The sequence below is a fragment of the Megalops cyprinoides genome, chromosome 24 (genome assembly GCF_013368585.1).
Source record: "Megalops cyprinoides isolate fMegCyp1 chromosome 24, fMegCyp1.pri, whole genome shotgun sequence".
In the NCBI taxonomy this organism is placed as follows: domain Eukaryota; kingdom Metazoa; phylum Chordata; class Actinopteri; order Elopiformes; family Megalopidae; genus Megalops; species Megalops cyprinoides.
Genome location: NC_050606.1, coordinates 21072510 through 21095115, shown reverse-complemented (window position 1 = coordinate 21095115; position 22606 = coordinate 21072510). Strand labels below are relative to the sequence as shown.

Sequence of the window (22606 nt, the reverse complement as noted above, 5' to 3'; positions counted from 1 at the left end):
GCACAGTGGAGGAGCTCAGGACTGGGTGAGACTGCTGAAAACATTCGGAGCGTAGGCAGGGTACCTCCCAAAATGTGCCAAAATCTGTTCTTATGCTTAAGAATTCCAAAATGCAGTAAAATGAATAAAAATGGCGAGCACAATGACAGAGAGGGATGTATTCAGCAAGCCTCCTTTTAAATGTCCCTCAGGGCTTCATCAGCGAAATAGATGAGGGGGGGGGGGGGGTGGTTGCAGTGGGGGACTGGCCGTTCACCGTGAGTTATGGCTGCAAAGAGCCTGGGAGGAAACCGTGTCTAGCCACTTTACCAGCAGGCAAACAGCAAACCTCCTGTTCACACATACCAGAAAACTGCTGGGAGAGAGAAAAATGCATGATGAATTTGTCACAACAGCTTTTAAAAGCACCTGAGATGCAGGTTTTCAGGCCAGATTTACTGTGTTTGAGTGTGACAGTGTGGGGAGAGTGGGGCTGGGAGGGAAATCTCACCTCAAATGTGTCGTATGCAGCAGCACAACTTTGGAAATGTCCTGTATGGAGCCCATATGAAATGTGCTTGTGTGTGTATGTGTGCAGGCACATTTTGGCTGCCTAAAGCAACCCTTTACAGCAATTAATTATCCTAGACAGACCTTTCAGTGCGTCCCAGCAGACACATGCCACATTAACTAGCAGAATCTGCCAAACACTCTGTCCCTTTGACAAAGCCTACATGGGTTCAAAAATACACAGTCTTTATGACACAACCTGCAGTGAAGCAAAGAAGCAGGGATGAATGGCTTCCAGCTCCTGAGTATATCGACTGCGAGTCTGAGCTCCAACAGACCATCTGGCCACCATGAAAAATGTGGCCTTTTACCACTTCCATTACTTTTTTGGAAATGCATTTGGTTGATTCATTTGGAAAGTTGGTTGTTCAGAGAGCCGATAAAACCAGCAGAAGGTGGTTGGTAAGGAAAAGGGGAATGAGTCACATATTCATCCACGTCCCCATGGAGCTGGTCTCCTGCTGATGGCTATGTGCTGACCGCTGGAATGGCTCTGGGCAGAAGGCCCCAGCTGGGAGCCCTGCACCTGGCTCTCACCCGCCTTAACCGTGTGCCTGCCGTGTTACTGCAAGACAGTGCTCCATTGACGCATTACTAAGTGCCACTGCCAAAGAGGTCTGCCTTGCCCTAATTCTGTGTTCCTAATCACCCCACTGATGTCCTATTGGGTTGAGATCTGAGCTCTTGTGCTGACCACTGCAATGTTCTGATGTTATTCTCTTCAAGCCATGCAGTCATGCCCATGGTCACACCCATGCTTCTGTAATTAGATACAGTCTCCCATGACAGTCGATAGGAGTAGGATAGTGTAGTATCATACCCAGGGCTGGTCAGCGTACTGTTAGACTGGGTCAGTTTGGCAAAACCTTAAGCTGGCCACAGTTAGAACCAGCCTGCAGCTGTTGCAGAGTTCCTTGCTCTAGATTTTGTTCTTCTTTTGTGACCCATGTGTTCTGTCTGATGCCACTTACGTGGCTGCATTTGAGGATCTTCTGACATGTAGGAGTACCAAAGGAACCTCAAAAAATTTCTTTTAAACAAGTGTCAAATCACACATGAATAGAAACTAAAAATGGCATTAAACACACTTAACTTGCACAATAACAAATTAATTATATGAAATTCAAGGGGCCAAACAATTACTAATCATAGACAAATCACTACTAATGACATTTATTCTCATCTCATGGTGGCCTTAAGTGTATGGTTAGGGTGGGTCTGGCCATTTTTACAGTATGGTAGCAAAGAAGAGTTTTGAGCACAAACATGTTCAGGTACCCTTTACACATTCCCTCACAGGTTATAACTCAGATTTCCTCCATGTGTTTTTCAAAGAGGTGGGTTAAAAATATAAATTGCTGAGTCCACTTGGGTGCGGATGAGGCCTGCGTGTTCACCGTCCTGGACCACAGCATGGCAGTAAGGCAGTCACATGCTGGTACCCCTCCACCCAGAATGTGCATCCATGGACCACACACAGCCTGCAGTCTATTCAGGGAATCCACCACCAACCGACCCCAGGGGATCTTTCTCACCATCAGCAGGTCTTTATTCACAAGTGCCTAGTAAGCAGACTGCTCTACCATTCAGGTTTAGCTATGACGTAAACCTTGTAGAACGTGCCAGCCATGCCAAGCTTATGTCAATACCAGCCAATAGGGCAACTCTCACTGATATCCCGTAATGAGAAACTCACTTCCAGCCATTTACAAACTGCAAGGCCCTTCAGTGATGTCTGATGTCTTTTGTTAAATCAATGCTCTTTTCCATCAATATCCATGCAGGGCTGTATGACAGAGAGGATGTTATAGATGAACATGCACCTTACGGAAACCTCTCAGTCAGGAGATTTTAATGCTTATTGTTTCATTCCCACAACTCATTTGGCATTGCAGGTCATGGAAAACTGGAGGAATGTAACATTACCTTACATTTTGCTAAGCAGAAACTCTTATCCAAAGTAACATACATAACATTTTCTCTCACATTTTATCCATTTATATAGCTGGCAGATTGGACTCAATTCCATTTCAGTTCAGTCACTTCAGGGAATGAACTGAAATTCAGTTTATGAACTGAAAAGTGCCCATCGTTTTCTATGAAGATTTTTCACAAATAAATTGAATTTCAATTCATTTTCTGAGTTGACATATAGAAACAGTACTGACCCTGACAATGACAGTTGGGCAATCCAGGTTAACCAAGCAACAGCAGTGCCCCATCAGGGAGTTGAAGCAGAAGCCTCAAGGTTACTGGGCCTGCTCCTTACCATTACTCCACACCCAGTTTCAGCTTTCCATGGCTCAGAAACAGACAGACTGCAGTAGACTGACGTCCTCCTGAAACCTGATCAGCTCCCTTTCCTGTAAACAAAATTGGTCTTCCGTGTTGCCAGTTGAGGAAGTGCATTCATGCCTTCATTCAGCACAGACTAATTTCTGAAGAACCTGAGACCTAGTCTTTGCTTATTTCAATACAGTTTTATCATGACAGGAATCTGTGGCCTTTCAATTAACTGAGACATCCATATTCCAGATTCAAATCCATGACTGCACTCTGAAATGCAATCAAAGCTCTGATCCTGCAACACTGTAAGGAACTCTAATTTCTGGGCAAGCTTCCTCTGGAGTAGAAATTTGAGTCCCTGCCACAAAAATCTAGCATCAAAACCAAATGTTTAATGGTTAAGAAGGGACTATGGGTTAAATGTGATGTCACCTTATAAACTGCCTCCCTCCCCATTGCCTAGGCCATATGGAGCTACTGTGTGAGAGGCCAAATTGCGGGCTGGCCGAGAACAGGATAGTTAAAAACCTGCTGATTGATGTCTAAATAGATAAAGATGGACTTCAACAGACCTTTTCAGTTTATGATTGTGAATTTCACTCACAGGGCTGAAATTCTTCATAAAAAGAATATGATATGACTTTTGCCAAACAATTTGGACCCTAAAACTTCTCCCCTTCTATTTAATGACCTAGTTTTAATCTTTTACTTGAGAATGTTGTCATTAATTTAGCATAATCCAAAATTGGATGTCAAAACATATGACTATATTGCATATATATATTGCGAATTACAAGCTTGTCCTTCACTGGTACTCTAGAGTGAATCTGTCACTATAGCCAGGATTCAGTCAACAGTGTCCTTAACACTAATCCAGGCGTTAGTCTCTGACTCTATGCTCATATAATTTTTCATGTAGAAGAATACTTTACAGTACCATTTCTATGTTTAGTTAATGATCACCTCTGAATCTGTTAACAGACATTAACATGATATTGATATGGAAATATGACACTGAGCAAACAACCCATATGCATGTTGCATTTCACACCAGAAACTAGAAATATACATAGAAATATTCTGATCATGCAAGTTCAATGTTGTTAGAACAGACAGTGTAAATATTCAAGACAGCCAGCACCATGCCTTAGTATCTGTCATGAAACAAATTAAAAGAAGGCTATCCACCAAAAATACAGTGCTGAAATGTCAATTAAAATATGTGGTTTACAGCATAGCCCTAATAAAAGACAAACTAAGTAAGGAACTTTCCATTGTATTCCCAAAGTTAAGTTTTGTGAAGTGAAGAAAACCTTGTAAAATCTTGATTTTTTTTCCCCCAGAAGGATTTAATTAGCTTTCTCTTTGTGACAGGGACCACTCTAATTGACATCCCAAATAAACCAGGGAATTCCAACCAAGTTTCCACTGTTTATGAAAAAGGAACAATATAAACAGATAAAAAAAAATGTAATACATTGAAATACCATTTGAAAGATCAGTGACATTAAAAAAAGTGAAAAAATGTGAAACAGTGATTTTTAGAATTATTTTCCACATTGATTCCAAAACACTGATATCTTTTCCACACAATATAATCAAATAATATACAATACACAATACACAATAATATTCAAAATGTTTCCACACATCATGCATTTCATTCTAATTCTAGCCAGAAAAATAAAAGCTGAATTGATGAAAATCAGATGATATATTTCCAGTTTCAGAAAGCCACTTGCCAATAGCAGTCAGAGACTCATATTCAATACTAACAATGGCTGATCATTTCAGACACCATGCCATTTTTCTATAATCAGTAAATGATTTCCAGCTGGTGAATATTCCAGCGGGCGTTGGCAACACTGTTGATGGTGCATTGTATGCTAAACCCTCAGACAAAAGCCAAGGCAGCAGGGCAGGTACAGAACAGGTGTACTCAGGCATAACCGACCTGCAGGTGCTGAAAAGGGTGCTTGGAGAGAGAAAGGATTCAGTGAAACAGAGCTGTGAGGATAGACTGGAGAAAAGGCTGGCTATCTTACTCAGAATGAGCCTTGTGTTGGGGGAAGGAGCTTTCAGTGTTCAAACTTATCTGTAACACTAGAAACTTGAACTAGAAACTGATGTACTATCAGTGTACCATCCTAAGGCTACCCTGCTAGTGGTGAAAAGTTCTGCACAAGAGCTTTTCTCAGACTGCGTTTTTCTTAGCTTTTCCTTCATTGCATTTACTTATATCATTGTCACGATACCCTCTATCAAGTGCCACGGTTGCTGTCTGGTCATCAGCATGTGCAGGAAGAAAAAGTCATGATAAATGTGGCATTTGCTATGTCATCAGATAATTAATATTTGCACTTAAACACACTTGTTCAACACTGCTATCAGCACGATTAATTTGTCACCTGTGTCCAGTGCTGAGGCTTAAATCTGCAGTTCATCCTGTGCACTGGCAATGCTAAGCGCTCTGGAAACTCCATAGGGGGAAATCGAACACCTCTGCCATGCTTGCTGATGTGATTAACGTGGTAATGTGATGTAATGTAAATCAGACATGCTCATGTGATGAATGGACTCTGAAACTCGAGACAGCAGGGTCCCAGCATGTTACTCTGTTGCTGCATACCACGCTAATACGGCAAGCGTGTTTCGGCCAGATCATTAGGTCATGCCCGCATGTCAGCAGCGCAGGCCGCACAACTATTCATGATGTCAGCGTGTCTAGGGTCACCAATGGCAATGACAGGCCTGATGTTGGGACTGTGAGAATTACACTGGGACCATAGAATTAAAGACTGGGAACTAAAATATATGTCCTGAATATCTGCCTGTTTTCTCATATAACAAATGACATTGATAATGACACTTATTGAAGACTATGATTCAGCTGGTCTATGGAGAAACTGAGCCAACAGCTGAGATGCATTGAAAAATATTTATCATCAAGCCTTTTCCTCAGCCACATTTAGCTGATCTCAGTTCATTGGCTCCTCAATCACAGTATGTTCTGGCAGGGTATGACATTAATAAGACCAACATTAAAACTTTTTTAAAATAAAAAATAGCTGTCTGAAAGATTCTGATGTCATGTATGCACAGGTCAATGAAAGTTAGATCACTGTTCACTCAGCACTGAATTCACACTTATGACTCAACCTAACCAGAAATTAAGGTTTTTAATTATTCATGATTAGATCTGAATAAATGTCCAACACTTCCACTTCACCTCAATAAGAGTTTCATTGCTGTTACAAAAAAATAAATAAAAATTTAGAATCCTCACTAGGAGCATTCTTTGCCTGCTTCATTGAAACACTTATATTTTTAACTGCACAGCCATCTGACTGTATCCCCATAAGATACAATTGTCCTTTACGCATCTGTGAGGCCATTGTGCTGATCTTACATTTTATCACAGCTTTCAGTCACTTTAATGCCACATATTTTGGAATGGAACTGGCACAAGATGAAAATGAGCTCCAGGGAAATGTTTTCAAGCTCAATTTACCAAACCCTCCTTGACTATTAATTTAAGACAGCCCAGCCATGTCCAGTGGATTCTTACTGACCCATTAAAGCTTAGACTTTGACTGTTCTGCAACTGTCATTACAGTTTCTTTCATATTGTAGCCTCTGAATATTGGTTCTTTCTTTAATTTTCAAATGGTATTCAATGTTCGTAACATGCAAATAATGTTCAAATAGTCCTGGTAAGTCCAAGGGGAAGGACCTGCACTCTCCAAGAAAGTGGAATATCTCTAAGTGTATTAAAAGGACATTCTTTCATATTATTTTTCAGACAACACAAACAAAACTGCCAAAGCCTGTCGGTTCTGTACTGAATATTATCCCTGAGACCAGAATGAGTCTGAGGTTTTGATTGCCTTGACTGAAATTTTAAAATAAAAGAATTTTTTCACAGAATTTATTTGAGTTTTATAGTTGTGGACAGTTGTGGACCTATCAGAGGACCTATTGACTCTGAAAACATCATGGACATTCAGATAGAGATTTGGGGGAGCCCCCTCATGACCCACATCCCGCAGAGTGACTGGTTTCTCACCTCTCAAAGCCCAGCTGTCGTACAGATTTCTCCCACACTGAGCCTGTGGAAAAAATGAAGAGAAGGATACATTTTAAAAAAGCGTCCAGAGGAAATTCTTCTGTTCAATACCTTAGGGACTTAGGTAACACATCTGAACTTCAATACAGGTGCACTGCCTCCAGCCTCTCTAGTGAGGAGGTCCTGTTAGGGTGGTGTGGTTTGGTTTAGTGAAACTGCTAAACTCAAAGCTCAGATAGACATGTCCATATAGCATGCATGAGTCTGTGTGTTCCTGATCCTCTCTAGAAGCACCTCCATCCATTATATCCCAGTTCTAGGAAACTTTACACAGCAGATTTAGACTTTCTTTCAGTGCCAGGATGTTCCTAGACGTCTCAGAGGATTCCTGGGCTATTTAACCTGATAACAAATCAATATGTCAGAGCCTTTTGTAAGTTAATTAGCTGAGCAATTAGGTGTTGAATTTCCCCACTAAGACACTCCTCTGGGCTAGTTTAAGCAAGTGAAGACTGAGGCTACAGTAGCAAACCAGCACATTTGTCACAGTAAAGAGTAGGGAGATTAAAGATTGCAAAGGGTCTGAATTACTTCTGGCCCCACCCTTATGTCTGTGAGCTCCATAAATACCAAACATTTGATACATATCCCTTTGAAATTTCAGCCAATTGTGGACTGGACTGGGGCCACTAATTTGAATGGATCAGATACATTTATGTATCCTTTTTTTCTGAATAGTTATTATTAGTTTCCCTCATATTATATGTATATCTAATACTAACTTCAAATGGATTCAGAGAATGCTGGAAACCCCAATAAACATCAGGACATGCACCCCTGGATAAAGCGTGCAGCCGCACATTCTCAATGACCAGTCAATGACCCTTGGATGTCCAACCAAACACTTTCCCTGGGGTTGATCTTCTGACACAACACCTCCAAGCACTTTGAAGTATTCTGCAGAAATCAGGGAATCAGGGAGGTTCTTGAAAAAAGAGAGTAGTTAGATGTGTGATTATTTTCTGCATCGGCAGAGGGGGTGGCAGATGTTGTTCTCCATCATCCTCTTGGACGGACATTTGGAGATGACCACACCTGGAGTTTCCATCTCTTATGCGTCATGTTACCAGAAACAGTCTTTGAAATACCCCATCAAGGTGGATCGAAGTAAGACAGCTCAGTAATGATTTTACAGTAAATTGTTTACCAAGTCATTAATGGAGACACTTACTGTGGCAATGAATATCTCACTAATGGCCCCAATAGCAGAGCATATTTGTATGTTTATTAAATTAGATATCCAGGAGATACAAGGCTTTATTATGAGAATATGAACCTGATACAGAACCTGATGGCAATGATATACATTGCCATCGTTGCCATCACCATTAGTCTATTTAACGTAGCAGACCTACATAGCTCTTGAAAAAACGAAAACCTCTTTAATGGAGATTCATTATCATAATTTCCCATTCATATGAAACTTCAGTTAATGTGCTGAATTGCTTTAAAGTGCTGATGCAGCAGTTAGATCAACACAGTCCCAATGATCTGTTACGCTGTATACTGACTGAGGCATAGAAAAGTAGAATATTCCAGTTATAAATATAGATACAGATTATAGATATTCCAATCATGAACTGTTTTATCTAGATGTTAAATAAAATCTTTCCAACTCTAGTGAGGGAGGTAAAGTCTTGTTTTCTTGGCTGCATCAACACTGATATCCTATGTTATTGGGCCATGTCGTGACCATCAGACATGCCTGATTTCATTCTTCTCCAAGAGGAAAGGTCAACAATTTCTCTGTGAATATCATTTCCCATGCTACAAATGAATCAAATTCTAACAAAAGTGCAAATTCACTGCTTTTGTAAAACTTCTTTTGTAAATTTACATTTAAATTTGAGTCCAAGACAACCAATCAGTAGAAGTGAATTTAGTGGACTGAAAAGAGAAACAAAGAGATTGAGAGGAGATGTGGAACTGCTAGCAACCATCAGTATCCAAACAATTCAGTAGCAAACTGAATCTCAGTCTTGACAGCTTCCAAACCCATAGAGCCAGTTAGAAATCTATCGCCTAAAGGCGACCATCTCTGGCCAGTCAGTTAGCAATCAGCAGTTTCCAGACAGTCACTTAGGAAACGCCAGCCTACTGTGTCCAGCAGACAGCTTCCACCTCCACACTGCAATTTGCAAGATACTGGATTGTCTCCAACATCTCCAGTCTAACAGCTTCCATTTTCAGACATCCCATCTTAACAGCTGCCACAGGAATGGAAATATCTTTTTCTTGGTAAAATTATCATTTTAATAGGAATTCTCAGAAAATGAGTCACAGTTTTTCGAAATGCAATTCACTTAGTGCGTGTATTACTGGACCTGACACTAAGGCCAGTATTGTTATTTCAAAATAGCAAAAAATAATCTTAATTACCAGCTGGGAATCTGACCAATTTGTTACGAGCAAAGCTCCTTACCACTTTGCCCCAATGGTGTTTACAGCATCTCTGACGTCATGTGAGGAACTCACAGGCACATGATGAGTCGTTAGAGGGTGCTATTAAGTGGTGCAACAAGGGGGCTCTGACCAACATAACCCACCCAACCCCAGCAGAATAGAACCAGTTCAGTTCTGCAGCTGAGGACTGGTCAGTGTCGGCTAATGACACAGCCAGCACATTTAAATGTGCAACATGTTGAGCTATAGGGCTCAGCCTGCACCTGGAACAAGCGCCGTAACTGAGTGAACATGACATCATACAATCGCTCATCCCTGACTTCATGCAAAAGTGTAGGGGGTGATGATGAAATTTTTGAGCCTGCTTGCATTTCAAGTGAGAGCGCTCACACCATTTGATCATGCATTACTCAACACTCTTTCTACAGCATTCTACAGTCACACTTGAATTACCAACATTTTCTCCAGTTTTGTGCTATTATCCCCTACCTCAGAAATCCAAGGTACAAATATGGGAGGCTGACATTTTCAGTTTGGCCAGGTTGATGTAGCTGTGGCAGAGTCATATTCAGTTTAACATCATTGTATATGAAGGGTATACATGTGTAAAATATGGAAGGGAAACCCAATGGAATTTTAGAAAATGTCCAGTTATGTCAGCTTTCAATAACAAGCTCATGGACTAGGAAAATATGGTAGGAATGTCGGGATGTAAACAATGGGAACACCTAAATTCACCCAGTCCAAACTAAGCCTACAGGTGTTTAAAACCTACCTGCTTGAAGGTTTATCAAAACTAGGACATGGGCGCAGAAAGGAAAAAAAAAACCATCTTCCTGTTTAAACTCCCTCAAGTAAAATTAAGTAACTGAAAGTTTCACCTCAAGAGCTCAAAATGTCACATTGCCACTCAATTTACTCTACCTCCCTACAGAATTTCAGAGAGTGGTCTGGAACACTGGCAGTACAAATATTTAATGAAGAGTGGATATAGCACAGTCAGTGTCTCTGTCTCAGTGTCACTTTCTGTGTATGTATGTGTGCACATATACACATGCACACAGACGTGCATTACAAGTTGACATAAACTTCACTACCTCAGATACAGACACAGACAGTTCAGAGGAGAGTGATAGCTGTGCAGATCCATGTGCAATTGAAAGTAATGAGGTGCCTTTGCCTCGTATGGTGTCACTATATAATGTAGTTACTCAGTTAGCATTTATGGTTTTTTAATGGTTTTTCTGCTATAGTGCAGGGTGAACACAGCCCTGAAGGACCCCAACACAATGATTAATCTCCCTCTACTACTTTGGTAAATTTGTAACATTAAGGCTTGCGGTTAGTGTTGGGTCAGTGCTGCATTAGACTTTAACATGTTCATCCCAGTGGGGCTCCTTGGCTAAATCAAAGTTAACAAATAAATGGGCAGATCCAAGAGCTCCACCCCTCAATAGTTCATCCACAGCAAAAACAGGTGTTGAACCTCACTCACCTCTGGGGTTATGAAACCAGTTTGGTGCAGGGAGTGGACAGATCGCAATCAATAACCATAGCTAAGCCAAATTTGTTGTAAATGCATACTGATAAAAGACACAAAAATAGTTACAACTCATTCGTAGTATAGTCAATGAATAAATCATTGAAAAGTAAGTAGGAACATTCCCATCATATTTGTTGGCATACACATTTGTCCAGAAATAACCAAACTGTATGTAACTGAAAATATTAACGTGAAAGTCTGACATTAATTAACACAATCAAATCTGCACCTATGAAACATGCACTTTTAAAACAGTGGTTTTTCCAAAACAATTCAGCATCTAGAACTGTAGGTTTTTTACCCATCTATCACCAGCTGACTATCTGCCTTCTAGCTACTTCAAAAATGTGCTCTAATTAATAGGTAGTAATGTGTCTATTAATTGTTTTCTAGCAGAATAAAACAGGCTCTTGAAACAAAGTCTCCCCTACAGCTATTATTTCTCCACATTTTTCATCTTGGCTGGACTCCTCCCACTGCTGTGGCAAACCGGTGCAGAAGGAGAAGAAACCAGCTTCTGGCCTATAATGGTTTAGCTCCAGAAGGAGAACTGGCCTCAGTGTGAAAGCACCTTTATGTCCACCTGAAAAGACTGCTGCCACACTTCATTTTCATAGCACTGCGGGAGCTGTTTCACACATCAGCTCAGGAAGAACCTTGTGACACAACCTGTAAGAGACATTGCTGGCGTGCATGAGACCGCCTTCTTATGTCACATGTAATGTGGGGTTATGTTTAGACTCCAGTAAGATGTGCATCCTGAGGAAAGAGATACTCATCACACAAACACTGCTGCTGGCCAACACCGAGAGCAATAATTCACATTTGCACTTCTTGTTTTTTTCTGGCATTTTTTCAGAGTGAGTATTGCTCTTGGCACCTGCACAGTGTCATTAGACCATCAGTGCCAACACAGAAAGCAAAAGCCTATTAACTGAAATATAATGGCGAGGACAACAGTGACAACATATAGGGTGGCTTCGTGTCAAAAAAACTCAAGAAACGACGCAGCAGCTCAGGACTGTCACTGTCATGTCATGTTGGTGAATTTTCACAACCTTCCTTCTTTGCACATTTGTAAATATCAGTCTTTTTCTTCTCTGACTCCACATCAGCACAAGAACCTTGCAGTCTCCTACTACCTTTGTCATCTCCAAAACACAAGGCTCTTTCACCTGTCACACAACTTGATATTTCCATTTTCGCAAACCTCTTCACAAATAATTTCTGCCTGTTTTAAACAGCTTGCATATCAGTGTACAGGTTGCACCTGTTGAAATGCTAAGAGTTCATTCACCATACCAGTAGAACGCACTTTCCTCCGTTAATGACAAATACTTATTTCAGATTTTGAGTGCTGCTTCTAGAAAAGCCATAACAAGGAAGTGGCTTAAACTAGAAAAACCAGCAGTGGATGAATGGTTTGATATAATTTATGACATTTTTAAGATGGAAAGAATTACTTTTGCTATAAGATTGCAGCGGGATCTATTTTTGAGAAGATGGGAAAAATGGATTAGATATGTTAAACAGGTTCGACCATCATTTGTTTAAGGTTTGGATTTATATCCATTCCCCACCCTTTTTATTTTATTTCCAGTCAACCCTTTTGTACCGGTGGTTTTGTTTTTAGAATCGCAGATATACACCCCAGTATTATTGTTCTATGGAGTTAAATTCTCAATTATGAATTTTATAAATGTAACCATGTAAAATCATAATAAAAAGAGAATTGCAAAAAAAAAAGAAAGCACTGCTTTCACCCTGATTAAGGTTGTAAGTTACAACACACCCAGCCAGAGGAATAATTTTTCATTTTCTTTCATCAGAACCATCACCTACACATAAAAGCTTGCTGTACATAGACCCAATATTAATATACCTGGTCTGTTTTACAAAGGGTTATGCGAGTTTGCTTAGCCCTAATATTAATCCACCTGGCTTATTTCACAAAGGGTTATACTGGTTACCATGAACACATTTTAACAGTGTAACTGTTCTAATTACTGCCAAAAACTTGAAGAGAAAGGTCATTTTGAGAGCACCCTTGATTTCCCTCTCTGCCTCAGGGGAGAGGTTTCGAAAATGTCAGCACAAAGTGGAGAGCCGAGAGACGAACGCTGGAGGCCTGGCAGATTTCGGCTTGCACACCGGATCGCGATCGGCTGCAGGTCAACAAGCCCTGTATCAGATGGAGACCCGGGCTGGGTGTGTGCCAGTTAACACACCAGCTGCTCTGCACTCCATAATGCTCCTCAGTAAGCTGCTCCACAGACTCTAATGGCCTACTTGGCTTGGCAAATATAGAAGTGAAGGAAATGGTGTTGAACGTCAAACAATCGTAACGGATCTCATTGTGTGAAGAAGCCCTTCTTGTTTATGTTTGGCTTCCAAAACCACAAGGACGACAGACGGGAAAAAATGAGGGTAAGATATTAATAGTCAAGCTCTCGCAAATCATGAATAGTTCTTTACAACTATAATATACAACATTACTTTACACCTTTACAGGTTTATTGCTGTGCAAATCCACGCGTTGTTCAGGTGACACATTTTGCAGCCTACTGGCTTTACCCGAGTGAAGCATATATGCTCCAATTAAGGACAAACATTTGGAATCCAGATATATAACAATGTTATGAGGCCTTGACCATAATAAATACATGACAATCATCAACAATTGCTAATGCTGATCATTCATTATTCTCCATCCCAAAGCTGTTCTACTTCATTTGTTTTGTATGAATCATATACCCAAGTGGATTCATGATACCTTATTATTCCCACATGAAAAATAATTACTTTGTCATTTAATCTCTGATTTTCAAAGACATACAATAATATGAAGAATATATGAACAATATATGGTTGGTGCAAGGTAAAATGAGTTGAATGCAAGGGAAAATGCAGCATTTTGTGTATCCTGCATTGTATTACTGTACATACATTGTAATGGAAACTGGAATGCTTGACAATGCCTTTTATGATATGGAACACCTTTGCCTATTGCTAATTCAATATAGATTTCCTTCCACAGAGAAAGTAAATGAATAACAATGAAATAACTACCCTTAAGCCTAATTAATTTGTAATTAAACTGTGCATAGTAAGGTAATTTCAGCACATATAGAAATTAACCTGTGTTCTGTGTGGTGTTAAATGCAGCTGTTAATTAGAGATTATGTTATTTTAATGATCTAATTAAGATGCTCTGTGCAATCAAGAATCAAACTGCAAACACAGTGGTTCTTTGGACTTCCTTGGAATTGCCATTGGCTTGTTATTTTCATCTGCTCTGAGAGAACGCAGGTTTACCCACAACACCCTTCTGCAGACTCTGACAGTGATGCTAAGGGCATTGTGGAGTGAAGAGAGAGAGAGCTGGAGGCTGGAGGCTGATGTGCTTTGGAATGGGAGAACTGGAGCCATCGATGAGGGGAGAAGTGAAGCAATGTAAGATACAGAGGAGGACAAAAACAGTGTGACCAAGTTATCATTTATGCAACACCTAAACACAGCCCCCCCCCCCCCCCCCCCCCCCACCCCTTCTGCTCTACGGTCACATTCACATACAGGCCACTGACAAGCAAGCTAGCTACCAACCAAAGGTGCTATTTTATCTGGGGTGGGTCAATTTGAAAACCTCAGCCTGTTTTGTACAAAAGGTTAAAGTTAAAAAGGTCAGTTTCTAAAAGGTATCTTTCATAGCAACCTTAAAACTGAGCCACAAAGAATTCTAGCAATGGCTGCTTATGCTGGAGTAAAGATGAACAGGAGGAGAGCTGTGTGATTAGAGGGGGCAGGATTACAGCCTGTGGCTGTCAGTCTGTGTTTGACTAGGCTGTATGTCAGGTTTTGCCACAGCGTTACAAATTGTTTTATGATTGTTTTGCTGTTTAATGACTAATTTCTGTTTTTGATATCGCATGCTATCAATTTGGCAAATATTTACATTCATGAATCAGTCATTCATTATGCTGGATAAGGGTGTCTGTTGAACGGGTTGATAATACATATCACATTTATTGCCATGTCATTTATCTACCACTGACTCTGGCCTTCCAAGTGCTTCAGGTATGCCATTTGGACTCTAAGGCGTTCCTTGTCAGGCACCTCCTAGTTTTTTGTCTGCAGATTTGAGGTGCATTGTGCAGACCCCACAGCAGGACCCCTCTGTCTCCGCTGGTCTTTCCATTCCCAACTGTTTACTAATCCTTTCTTTCACCTCTGTCACAGCCCCAACCCCACTTTGAAATACACTCAAAATGATAATGCCTATAAAGTGGACTTATGGCATGATCACTATGGATATGTATGTCAGAACTGGGGGAACTCTGGGAAATCTGGGACTGCTTCTGGCCTCATCTGTGAGGCTGGGCCCTCTCGCTGAGCATGCTCTCTGGGCCTGCAGCTTTCTCACATGCCACATGTTTTCTTTGGCTGCTTCGCCTCCAGCTTGAGTTATGGCCGAGCGGGCTCCACTTGACATTCTCATGTTATTCTAATAAACATCAGTTCGTCCTACTTTTCAATTAACAATGGAAACTTGAGCCTGAGCTCCAAGGGATAGGTCTAAACAGCTAAAAAGTCAAGAAACTAAACAACAACGTACTTACTTCCACACAAACTGTGCCGTATGCTAATGATAATTTAAACTGATAGTGGGGGATGTCTGCCCTGCTGATTACAATGCTGAATGAGAGGAAACAAACAAGGCCCTTTACATATGAGCTACTTTGTGAGGTTTTGCAGGGGTTGACTGCTCTGTTTCTGGAGATACATAATCTTGCAGATCTTTGGGTAATCTCGAAGAAGCAGAATACTAAACACTTTGAGCATGGTGCTTAGGCAACGTACACACTTACAACTTTTAATCTGAATACCATACTAAGCAGCTGTCTTCCCTGTGAATCAGTGTTGGTACGCTCTCACACCCATTTGAAGTATTGAATTCGCTACCTGAAGTCTGAAGTAATACTATGTTTGCCCTGAGAAAACATTGTGAGACTTGTAAGAGTCACAACGTTCACGCCATCATAGATTAATTGCTTCAGTTCAAAATGCTGATGTTACTTTGTATACTTTGTTGTATACTTTGTTACTATGTATATTTTGTAATACATTATTGTATTTTGGCATTCAAGACATACATGTTAAACACATACTGCTGTCAGTTTCATATGCATGCGTGTTTTCATGGTGTCTACTCTTCTGTGTGTCAGCTACCTGTTTTCCTGCTTCAAATGCATATCAACAGCCATTTTCCAATACCTGCATTTTCGAAACCCATCTCTGATACCACAGTAAGGCAGTAAGGGTGTGCAGTGATATTTCAAGGATCAAAGGGGCGAAAAAAGTGGCATTCAATCAGATAGAAATTGAAAGTATGCACAAAGATGGTATATGTCTAATAATTGAGCTAATTAAGCAATTAAAGATCCATATGGAACAAATTCAGAAGCGTCTCCAGTTCTAGAATTTTTGTCTGTCTTTGTTCTACTGAGGCTAATGAAAAAGCTCTGTAGCTTTGATTATCTCTTCAACTATTGTATTATCCAAAGCAAGTGAAGGGCAACTTTTGAATGCATAACCCTTATGCAATCTACTTGCAAACTCAACTTTAAGTAACAAGCAAGCGTTACTTTATATTTACAGACCACATTGTATTTGGCAGTTTCCAAAAGTACTGAAAAATAGTATGTAATGGTAAAGGATGACAAAGGTGACATGTGTAAACTTTTTACGCAAATGTAAGACTGAAGAAAGGCCTAACTGCAGGCCTTTCTTCAAACCATTTGTTGAATTTTCTCATGATGTGTCAGAGATTTTTTTTCTTCATAACTAATGCTAAAATCTATAGGCTGAATGCTTACTTCTGAATGCTTTTGTTGTCTATGCACTCTGACTACAACTTGCTTCCTGACTGAGGAGGATTTTCACTGTACTTCGGTAGATTGAAAGACCATATTTCTTCCATATTTTGTAATGAGTTATGGACATGGGAAAACTATTCCTGTGTAACTCTGAGAACTGTTTCCTGCTGTTTCAATTAAAGGCAGCTGCACGTTACAGCAAAGACAAAGATCTGGTTTGTGTCACTGAAATGCAAAAAGCATCAAAAAACAGGGCCAGGGTTTTGCTCTGTCTAGACCTTTTTGAGTTTTACAACTTGATACCAGTCAAGCTCACAGAAGCCAACTATTGTTTCCTTGGCAGGCTTTGGGAAAGCAGTTAGGAAACAGTTTTTCTTCCTGCTCTGTAAAATGACTCACCACCAACAGTGCTCTTGGTTTCTCCAAGATCATGGAACCCTGGGCCTGCAGAGCCACGATGCCTTCAGAGTGACTCAACTCTGAACCACGGTGTCTAAAGGTCTACCGTACTGTGATCCTGGAGGGCCACAGTATTTTAAGGGTGACTCAACCTTGGCCCAGTGGGGCCACAGTGCCTGTAGAACTACTCTACCCTGATTATTTAGAGATGCAGTGTCTGCAGGAGTACTCTACCCTGGGCAGTCTCTGATTTCACCCAGGCACTTAACCACCTAAGTATAATGACTGAACTAATTCTGGACCCTTTCCAGGTCCTTAGAGTGTAAGTGGCATAAACAGGGCAAGAACAAACGTCTAGATTGCGGCTCTCCAGAGTCGAGTAGGAAATGAGACTTCAACAAAAAAGGCAGCTCAGGTGTAGAGTGGGATAAAATTGGGTTTGAGTGAGGCTGCAGTTCCTGTCTATCACTTTCCTGGTATGCACAAGTGAATAACAGGAACAGACGTCTTCCACTGTTTTTAGTTTTCTGCCTTCTGCCAGAGCTTCTCGTCCTTTTGGACCCATATCACAGAGCTTTAGTCTGTAACGCTCACTGAGGTTCTTCTCTCCAGCACATTAAAAGAACATTGCATTGGCAACCAAGGCTGTGTTACATCACTGCTATTTGGTCAAGTGACTGTTGATCCCCATCTTGACAGCAGATGTTGTGAGACAGCCCTGTGACTAGGTGAGTCTGCTGGGCCAGCAGGAGGCCTGCTTTTATTTAGTGATGATCCCTTCAGCCAGGGTGAGCTCATTTAGGCTTGACCTGCAACCGTCTGTCACCTTTGTCCAGCCTGCCCGTTCCTCAAAACACATTTTTTGAGAGTGTGGCTCTTGATTCCATGAAATAAAATGGAGAGCAGAATGGATGTCGGACAGCTCGACTTTAGTGGTTTGAAGACAACGGTCAGTGATGTCCATTTGTAGAGCGACAGATTTCAGTTTAGTGTGTCTGGAATTCAGTACAAAATATCTCTTTGTTTAAAGATTGGCCAAGTTTATACATTCTCTAAACCATCATATAGAACTGTTGGAAAAGATCTAAGTGGCAGTGCTCAAGGACATACCAGAAATGTCCTACCAGGGACTTGACCGCTGACCCTTAGTTCCAGAGTCTAATGGACTGCATGCTGGTCCATGTGCTTTTAAATGACCCCCTTCAGAACTGTGAGGGAGGAACTGACATATACTCACATATACTAAGAGGGCGTGAGATCAGCTTAAATGACAGGGATTAGGTTTCGTGTTCTCACATTCTATTAACAAAAAATCTAAAAAAATCTCTCTCAAAATCTCTCTGGTAGGACTGATATTTACAACTGATAGAGGTTGGCAGTGAAAGAGAGCCATATACTCACAGTTGAAGCCGGAGTCAATGGCTCCCCCAGCCACCAGGCTGGTTATAGTGATCTGATAGATGATGTGCAGCAGCAGGAAGGTCATACTGGTGAAGCAGAGAGACATCAGCAAGCGCCCTGTGTGGCCTGGAGGACAAACAGCAAGATTGCAGGATTATTTCTATGGCTCCAACTCCTAACAGTAGCACAACAAAGACATAGAATGAGCTCTCTGGTATAAGAGCTGGCACTGTATGCACACTGATGCTTTGACACTTTAACTGGCCCACTACTGTAGTATATCCAGCGCAGTGAACTTTTAGAAATGCATCTTGGGCTTTCTACATTTCTTGAGCTTCCCAGTTTATGGTCCCCTAGCAGGCCTGCAGGTGGCATTACATGACATCTCCACAGCCAAAGTGGCCATTATTACTGACTTCTGCTGAGAGGTTAAGGTGTGAGGCACTGACTCTCCAATGGGGGAGGGGGGGGTCAAGTTTTTAGTTTTACACGTCCAAGTTCAAGAGTGTTCAAGAGTCAACATGTTATGTAACTTACTCCCGTTAGAACCAATACTTCAGTGCCAAAAGCAAGGCTATTCTTGGAGCAGTAATATCCTGCTCATTGCTTTAGGAGAGGCCATCCAAATATTTCCACCAAATTATAGCGCTCATCGCTACATCTGTGAAAAATACAGAAGTGCATGAAAGAATTCACTTTTTATGTTAACATCCTTTCTTCCTCGTTTCTGCATTCCAAATTTGGTTTCTGTCGGAACTTCCTGAATAAGGCAGCAGAGATGATCAAAGGAGGGATGAATGACAATCCAGGGGTACCAAAAGCCATCAGGGCTCAGGGGATGGGATTCTCATGGATCAAAAGCTGCTCCTACTCTGGGGTCAGGGGGCACCAATACCTCTGTAGGATGTGTCTTCTGAAGCCCCAAAGCCAGTTCATTACACTGGAAGCACACCACGAAGTTGAGCCGTTTTCAACAAATAAATAAAAGCTTCTCAAGTTCTCAAGAATGCCTTTTAGTAATATACAGTTATCCAAAGTGTTTCTTTAACCTTCTGACTTGCTTTTAGAGTTGTAAACCATGTAGGAAAATGTTGCAGGTAAATGTCAGACCATTTTGAACATAATTGGTTTAATGCTGAAAATCTTTAATTATTAATCACTCACCAGGCACCTGCTGATATAATGGCTGTAAAACATGTGATCTGTACCAGGCATCTGTTGATCTAACAGTTTTTAGATCAGAGCATCAGAACTTGTCTCTAAAGCTGCTGCCTTTAACAGCATTGATGATCAATTTAGAAATTTTTGCCAATGACAGATCTTTAGTCAGCTTCATTTGAGTCAGAATAATTGTAATTGTCTGTGATTGTTTGTCTGGTGGCCAGCCATTAGCTAAGGAGCACCATCTGTCTAATTGAAGGCTCATTAAAGACAGGAGTGTGGCAGGCAAGGGGCAGGCAGTATTTGAGGAGTTTATTTGGTAGTGGCTCTGCTCAGGTGGATTTCTGCACTGTTATAACTTTTTAGGCAAATCCCCTTTTGATACTTATGCTGTTTACCCTATTCTTGTGGAAGAAATGTACAACAACCTGTACTATATTATATGTCATTTCACCTCTAATATGATGAAAACTAACAAAGTGTCTACAGTTTGTGCCTCTGGTAAGACACTATGAGAAAACATTCTGCTTTAGTAAGGATGAGCAGGCAATATGACAATTTAGATACATATAATCACAACTGTTCTGGATTGCCACTGATATTAGCATTGGCACTGATATTTCCTCTCAGACATGTTGCCTGTCTGTACTGGTCCCTCAGTGGTCGAATGAACTTCCCAGGTGGGTCAGGACAGCGGAATCACTGGCCATCTTCTGATGCAGACTGAAGACCCACCTCTTCAGACTACACCTCAATTCCACCTTAATCCCCACCCCCTAACACCTGCTACTTGTATTACTTGTTTCTTTTAGGTGTAGTATCACAATGTGTTTTGGACTCTGTGATGGAGTGACTGATGTATGATAGTGTGTGTACCTGGCTTCCCTTAGTTTCTAGGCTGTCTATTCAGGTTTCACAAGCTAACTTGTGGCAGGGCTCACGCTGACTGTCAGAGCACAGGCACGGACTCAAATGCAGAGCAAGCGTACTCAGGTTCCAAGTGGTTTATTGAAATCGTAGGGCAAGTTCGTAGTGGCAGAACAGGCAGGGTCAAAAAACTGGGAAGGCAGTCCAAGGCAGAATCAATAAGGAGCAGGGATCAAAAAACAGGAACAGGCTGGGTCAAACTGGGCAGGCAGGCAGATCAGGCAACCAAGGCAGGACAGCAGACAGGGACGTGGTCAGAAGTCAAGCAGAAGTCAGAGCGGGATAAACAACAATAAATAATCAGGCAGAGACAAAACCAAGATGAACTGGCAACAAGACAGAGACAAGCAGGGAATATAAAGGCCTGGGGCTGATGAGGAGATAGGATGCAGGTGGACAGGCAGGCAGGTGGAGGCGATCAGGAAATCAGGTGGGCGGGGACAGGGCGGAGAGTGGGGCAGGGCCGGAACACATGGGAACTGTAAACAAAACCACATGGACGACACTGACAGACAGGGAGAAACACCAAAACAGCTAAGGGTCGAAGTACTGACAGACTGGTCTGGAAGTGTTGTTAGCCTGGTCTGACACTGTTGCTCATTCAACTTGAATGTATACACTTCTGTTCTTTTGTGCTGGAAGTCACTTTGGATAAGAGCATCTGCTAAATGAATGCAATGCAATGTAATGTAACGTAATAGTAACTACAGTTCTACTACTACAGTTTTACCACTAAGTTTGTCTGTACCAATACATCTATGAATTAAGTATTACTTTGTAGCCCAAAGAAAATTCAGTATCACCATCCACCTGTAAGACTCAAATTCACACAACAGCAGATTTTTACCAGAGTTTGTTTCTAATGTCTTTAAGGTATTGCACCGGCAGACAACCTTTTAATTACATAAACCTAAATTAAATACTCCTCTGTGGTGTGAAGACCAATATTTGTCTACTGTTATCCCAACGTTATGCCAATGTTATGCCAGCGTTAGCCTTGATGTGTTATTAGTCATTGTTACTGAACTGTTCTGACTCCATGACCCTGAAATTGAATGAAAAAAAAAAGAAGCAGTCAAACAGTACTTAACAGCACTACAGACTGTTCTGGGTTTCGAGGATTTTGTCAGATCAGGGCAGCAGACACAAAGCAGACACATTTTTGTGTAAACACACCAAGGAGTGTAAATGTACTTATAGCGGGCTTAATGTTTTCTTAAATATGGTTGACGGTTCTAAAGCACTGAGTGCAATTACAGCCCTCTTTTTACATGCATATCGCTAAAGCATTTGGATGACATTATTAGTGATAACGCTGAAAAAAAATCAAAGATACAGTAACAAAAGAAACACTGTCAGACAGGACTATAAGCCTTCAAAGATGTGATCCAGTGCTTAAAAGAAATGAATCATGGGGAAAAAGCTAATTGAACTGATGCTCCATGACTCACAATTTTGATTTTTATTATCTTATCATTATGACTCACATCCTTGCAATGTATTTTTCCAGATTTAGGATGATCAGTAATCAGGATGATAGAATGATGTGACGTAAACACTATGTACTGCATTAATGGTTGCACACTTTAGCAGCTAAAATTTAGCCTGTGATAAATGCACAGGACACACATGGAAAGCAAACATTAATGTTTAATGTTCCTAAAGTGTTTGGTGAAATGCATTATGGGATATCTCTTTAAAAAGACTGTATGTCACAGGGGGAGTGGGTGTTTCGGGAGGGGATACACTGTACTGACTGTACTGTAGACCACATGTCTCAGTCAATTGAATACTTCTCTATTTCTTCCACTTCAGCTGGGAATCTTCCAAACTACAACGCATGTGTCAGAGACACCTTACTAGAGAGAGGATCTGAAAAATGCATAAAAGAAATTACCACCTTTTAAATCCATAAAACAAATAAAGCACAGCTGTTGC

General features: G+C 41.0%; 1 protein-coding gene across 1 annotated transcript in view; it reads right to left on the bottom strand.

The window, feature by feature from the left end:
* The window catches only part of LOC118771122 (piezo-type mechanosensitive ion channel component 2-like), a 112237-nt gene that overhangs the window by 61160 nt on the left and 28471 nt on the right, over positions 1 to 22606 (bottom strand). The window contains exons 3-4 of the mRNA XM_036519006.1: positions 18581 to 18706; positions 6902 to 6944 (exon numbers count right to left, since the gene is read on the bottom strand). Of these exons, the coding sequence (XP_036374899.1) occupies positions 6902 to 6944; positions 18581 to 18706 (169 nt within the window). The remainder of the gene's footprint in view (positions 1 to 6901; positions 6945 to 18580; positions 18707 to 22606) is intronic.